This window comes from Rhinopithecus bieti, unplaced genomic scaffold (genome assembly GCF_001698545.2).
Source record: "Rhinopithecus bieti isolate Rb0 unplaced genomic scaffold, ASM169854v2 scaffold_16, whole genome shotgun sequence".
Classification (NCBI taxonomy): Eukaryota; Metazoa; Chordata; class Mammalia; order Primates; family Cercopithecidae; genus Rhinopithecus; species Rhinopithecus bieti.
The window spans coordinates 1-5594 of NW_016802833.1; the positions used below are offsets into that span (position 1 = coordinate 1).

The following is a 5594-nucleotide window of genomic DNA, read 5'->3' on the forward strand; positions in this document are numbered from 1 at the left end:
TGATCCACCCGTCTCGGCCTCCCAAAGTGCTGGGATTACAGGCTTGAGCCACTGCGCCCGGCCCGTAAACTCTTAACTCTATAAAGAGCTAACCACCACTCTTTAGTGCTTATTATTTCCTAATTGTCATTAGGAAAACAATATAGTTTCACGACACATATTTAGACACTCCATCGGAAAGCACAAAACATCTGAAAATTCAATGCAGAAATAACTACAATTTCTTGAGTACTATATAATATGTCAAATATATAATTGCATTTAATCCTCACATAATCCTTGTAAAGCAATATATTATTATCTCAGCTTGGTCAAGGAATTTATTCAGGAGCAGCAAATGACGTACAACCCAAATCTTTCTGATTCTTTTCCTTACACCAAGTTACCCCAATCAACATCTCTTAGAACAAACTTCCTCACAGACAGCTTGGAGATCATGTGTGTTTGGGTTAATTTTGCCCTTAAAATGTTTTCAATATGTGTTGCCAGTGCTTAAATGTTAGATTTCACGTAAAAGTCTGGATGTCCTGGCTGTCTCAAAGAATCAGAAGGTCTGGAAGCCCTGTCCCTGTAGTCCTGATGGTGACAGGCTGGCTGGGTCCTACCTCATCAGGGGCTAGAGTTCTGCAGGTTGTGCATCTTCCTACCACTCTGTGTTGCATCCCCGGAGGAAAGCGAGTGTCATCTGGGATTTATCCCATTCCATCCAGCCCTCATTGCTTACATTGTTATGTTCTTGCCACCTGTTGGCACTGCATTTGCAACCCCAAATAAAATCTCTCTTCCACTTCCCTCGCCCTAATTCTGATTCCAAATGCTCTGGTTCTGCATGTCTGAAACTCATTTTTGCATTGTTCTCATTTCCCAAGAGTAGTTGGGCTTGAGGAATATTGATCTTAAAGCTGTTCTGCACACAAGTAATTCTATGACATTATTTCCTCACCTGTTGGGAAGCTTTTGCCTCTGTACTTAATAGCCCATCTTGTTTTCCTTTCTTCTCACTCCTGGGGGGCCAGGTTTGGTGTTGCTGGTAAAGGTGGGGGAGGAAGAAATGCCTTCAAGTCATCTCTGGGATGACCAGTGAGCTATGACCAGTAAGCTGGGACCACTGACCTGGTGGAATGGCCTTAGTGAGTAACAGACTACAGTGATGTGTCAGCTTTCTTATGGCACAGGAACAACCAAGTCTCTTATATTTCAGTGGCCTGGTTCCCAATAGACACTGCAGGCCCTACAGGTCGTCTTCCCAAGCTGCCCCTTGCTTCACACCACCACCTTCCACCCCATAATATTATAGAAGGACACCTAGTCAGACAAAATGATACAACTTAATTTTATTAGGACATGGCTGGTGGGCACTGGAGTGGCACCTTCCGGGGCCAGGAGAGGCACTGGGAAGGGGTCACAGGATGCCATGCAGGCACCTAGAAGCCACAGCTGCCCTCCACAGAGCGGCACTGCACCATGCGCAAGAATGCCTCAACCTTGTCCATGTCCTTCCTGAAGCAGTGGAGCAGCCCGTAGTTCTTGAACAGTGCGTCATCATTGTGCGAGTTTGTGTCAAACTTGCTGTAGGTCTGCTTGAAGATCTGCCCAGTCCGGGGGCAGTGGTCTTCCAGCCTCTGCAAAGTGAAGGAAGAGAAGGAGAGGCCAAGGGCTTGGTCACTGTTCTCTGCCTCTCTCATTCATTCATTTTCCTCCCTCCCCTTCAGGGTGTAGAGAAAGACCTGGAGGATTCACCAGGGGTAATGAAGACTAAGGCGAATTATCTTGGGTCAGGGCCTGACTGCTAAAAAGAGGGAGGCAGTGTTTGTCTCCCCCAGTCCTCAAAGCCAGTGGGGTTCCAGGATTGGGGACCCCTGGTAGCACCTTCACCACCATCAGCGTTTGGATGCCTTCCTCTAGGTGTTTTAGGAGGTCATAGACGTCGCTGTCCGAGGTGCCATACACCTGCCTGTTGGCAAACACACTCCTGAGGAACTGCATGGGCTCCAGCCAGGACTGGATGAGCAGCACAGAGATGTGGAGTAGCTCTAGGTTCTGCAGGGGAAGGATCGGCAGTGGCTGTGCTGCCCGGGGCTCTGACCACAGGCCTCCCCCATCCCCGCCTTGGGGAGAAGGTATCCACTCACGGATTTCTGCTGTGTTTCCTCCATGTTGGAGGGTGTGGGAATAGACTCTGAGAAGCAGAGGGAGGTCTGGGGGTTCCGCAGGAATGAATATTTCTGTTGCTTTGGGATATAGGCTTCTTCCTAGGAGGAGGATCCCCCCACCAAGAAAGACCGCCGGTTTCTAAGCTGGAGACCAGCTCCCACTGTTACTTTTCTGGGAACCTCACTCAGCATATGCTCATCTTCCTGCATTTTCGCTTCAGAAAACAACCCTGAGCTCCTTAGTCTCCTCCCATGACTTCCCAGCGGGGGGACAGTCACCTCTTCTTGCCACCCCAGACGCACACCCATTCCCCAAGAGCTTACAAACTCCTGGTAGGTGTCAAAGGCCAGCCGGTGCAGGCGATAGGCATGGATCATAGCGTTGTCAAAAAGCCTGGATAAGGGAACGGTTTGAACGTCACCAGCCTCTTAAAGCCATGGCAGGCAGAGCAGGGCAAAAGCCAAGAGCAGGGACGTCCGGGAGCCTGGGGAGAAACCGGAGGGCAACGGAGGAGGCAGAGAGCAAGAGTCCAGCACTGTCCCTGGCCCAGGAGCTGTTTTTTTGTTTTTCCTCTCTCGCCACCCCTCCAGGGACCAGGAACATTGTGAGATTGGCCACATATCTGGGCTTAGATGGTGATACTCACATTCAGAAGCCCGAAACCTGAGGGTTAGTGCCCCCGTCCCATCTACAGGGCGCCGCCTCTTCCTTCGGTACACATCGTGCCGAAATGGATTTTAGGGGCGCTTACCAGCAGCCATTGCAGCTAGGAGAGCTGTCCACAGGACCCTGAGTGGTTCGGTGAGTTGGGCCTTGGGATCCTGGAGCTGGTCTCCTTTGGGCCCTTTTTATACCCTGGCCCCTTATCTCTCGCTGCTTGACCCCACCTGTTTCTCTGTACGTTTATAGATGGGGCCACTGACGTGCCTGTGCTAATGGCTAATTTAGAAGCTCCTCCCACACATGCTGGGATCATGCCCCCTGGCTTGTCATCTTTCCCTTCCCACTATCACCAGCATTGTGAGGGCTGTGCACAGAGTGTCAGCCAGAGATACCACCCAACTTGTCCTCTCTTTAAGGAGCAGGTGGGTGCCCTCTGGCAGCATGCCGTGGTGGCCAACCTGAACGCGGGAAGGATATCAGTACAGCCCGTCCTTGAGACCCCTACAGACCACATCCCACACTCTATCCTATCCCTTTCTTCCACCCCGCATGGTTCCCCCTCAACCCAGTGTGTTGCGAAAAGGGGCCAAACAGCCAATAGATTGTGGGGATTCCGGGCACGATTCAGTCCTGAATTCCACTTTTGCTGACTCCTCCTGGGCCCGCCTGAGGCAGCTGGATGCAGTACTAACACTGACCACTAGAGGGAACCAACTCCCCACTTTGCTCTCCCCTTTCCCTGAGCCTTGGGGGGCGGGGGGGGGGGCGCTCCCCCAGGTCCTTGGGGACGAAGAATCCAGACTCAAGGTATTGCCCCAGCTCCTTGGACCTGCAGCAGAGATACAAACCAAGAAACAGAAATCCCGGGGACAGACACAGACCACAAGCGCTTCCTCCCCTAGCCCTGAAACCATCAGAGAATCTCAAAGTTAGAAGAGCTCTTGAAGGTTTGAGTGTCTTTCCCATCTTTGGAACTCAGAACACATCAGGCGGAAAGATGCCCTGTCCAGCCGTGGAAGCCCCTCCTCTTTTTTCTCCTCCTCCTTTCCAGATCTGTATAGAGCTTATCCAGTTGCCAAGGGCCTGCCTGTGCATTCTCACGTCTAACCTGCCGCTTGTCTTGTGAAGGAGGTGTTATTATCACCCCATTTCACAGGTCAAGACACTGAGGCTGAGAGAGACTGACTGCATGAGCTACCTCAGCCAGGGCAGCAGATCTCCACAACCTTGCTCTTCCCACATTGTGTCACTCAAAGTCCTTTCTCCAGGCCGGGCACGGTGGCTCATGCCTGTAATCCCAGCACTTTGGGAGGCTGAGGTGTGCGGATCAGCTGAGGTCAGGAGTTCAAGGCCAGACTAGCCAACATGGCAAATCTCCATCTCTCCTAAAAATACAGAAATTAGCTGGGCGTGGTGGCACAAGCCTTTAATCCCAGTTATTCAGGAGGATGAGTTGGTAGAATCGCTTGAACCCAGGAGGCAGAGTTTGCTGTGTGCCAATATCGTGCCACTGCACTCCAGCCTTGGGGACAGAGCAAGTCTCCATAAAAAAAAAAAAAAAAAAAAAAAGGCTTTTCTCCAGAGCAGGTAGTATTGTGCTACTCAGTTGCAGTTATTTTAGTCTCCTTCTTTTTCTTTCTTCCTTCCTTTCCTTTCCTTTCCTTTCCTTTCCTTTCCTTTCCTTTCCTTTCCTCTGAGATGGAGTCTCATTCTGTAGTCCAGGCTGGAGTGCAGTGGCATGATCTTGCCTCACTGCAACCTCCATCTCTTGGGTTCAAGTAATTCTCCCGCCTCAGCCTCCCTAGTAGCTGGGTTTACAGGTGCCCTCAACTACGGCAGACTAAGTTTTGTACTTTTTTAGTAGAGATGGGGTTTCACTATGTTGGCCAGGCTGGTCTCAAACTCTTGACTTTAGGTGATCCACCCTCTCTAGCCTCTCAAAGTACTGAGATTACTGGCATGAGCCACCACTCCCAACCCAGTTATTTCAGCTTCTAAATCCCTCTGAGTGCAGGGATTCTGCCCCCAACACAAGGGGATCTTTGCCTCATTTTGTCTTTCCATAAGGGGCAGATTGTTCTTTCTTTATTCCCAGGTGAGAATAGCGCAGTGGCATGGGGTGCCTTGTGGAAACCTCACAGCAGGACAAGGTGAAGGCAGAGAAAGCCAGGACTGAGCCTCCTGTCTCCTGGTGCCCAGGGTTGGGGCTGTTTCACTATCATCTGGAGGTCACAAGCATCAGATGCCCTCAGATATAAGAGCAGGAAAGAACATCCTCACGGTCACTGAAATCATCCCCTGCTGAGTTTAAGAGCATCTAGCACTTCACGCTGTAGAAACAGAAGCAAGGAAACAAGGAAACGTTTCTAGAAGTGGTTGGTTGTGGTGTTGGCAACCAACATTGAAAACCCACAGCCCTGTGGCCCAGGATGTGAATGCTGGAGCCCTGCCATCTCCTCCCTTTCAGAGCAGAAGACAGAGCTCCTTTTTCTGCCTTAATTCCCAAAGCATTACCCGACCAGCACCCCAGACTCATCATCTGCTGGGAGGGCACTGAGCTGTGGGCTGTTCTCCAGGCAGGGCTGTGGGAGGGTCCAAGAGCGGTGTCATCAATGATACCAACTCTGAGAAAGCTGGGGCCAAGGGAGGGTGGAGACACCACCTTCCCCTGCTCCTTCCAGCACCAGCAAAGAGGAGGAGCCCGGTGGGAATGGAGGAGGGTCCCTGAGCTCCAGGTAGCTTCTGCCTCCCCACCATCCTTCCTCCAATGTCAACTG

At 51.2% G+C, this 5594-nt stretch overlaps 1 protein-coding gene across 4 annotated transcripts; it reads right to left on the reverse strand.

Annotated features, from left to right (window-relative positions):
- Positions 1–1316: 1316 nt before the first annotated feature.
- Positions 1317–2980, reverse strand: LOC108511984 (somatotropin-like). 4 transcript variants are annotated; one of them, XM_017882529.1, is made up of 4 exons: positions 2906–2980; positions 2133–2638; positions 1876–2040; positions 1317–1622 (listed from the first exon to the last, which is right to left on the reverse strand). In XM_017882529.1, exons 2-4 carry the CDS (start codon positions 2154–2156, stop codon positions 1425–1427), a joined length of 387 nt encoding a protein of 128 aa, XP_017738018.1. In that variant the 5' UTR covers positions 2157–2638; positions 2906–2980; the 3' UTR covers positions 1317–1424. The 4 variants fall into 4 exon arrangements, with proteins under 4 accessions (XP_017738018.1, XP_017730696.1, XP_017723753.1 ...); XM_017875207.1 differs by having other exon boundaries at positions 2133–2248; positions 2906–2915; XM_017868264.1 differs by lacking the exon at positions 2906–2980 and having other exon boundaries at positions 2133–2252; positions 2478–2654.
- Positions 2981–5594: the final 2614 nt, after the last annotated feature.

What these genes read in the sequence shown, in the direction of transcription:
- LOC108511984 (XM_017868264.1), bottom strand. Translation starts at nt 2,531, where the DNA reads ATGATCCATGCCTATCGCCTGCACCGGCTGGCCTTTGACACCTACCAG. An exon ending in TTGACACCTACCAGGAGTTT is followed by an intron (nt 2,253 to 2,477) that starts GTAAGCTCTTGG and finishes TCCTCCTCCTAG; the next exon opens with GAAGAAGCCTATATCCCAAA. An exon ending in GCATCCAAACGCTGATGGTG is followed by an intron (nt 1,623 to 1,875) that starts GTGAAGGTGCTA and finishes TTCACTTTGCAG; the next exon opens with AGGCTGGAAGACCACTGCCC.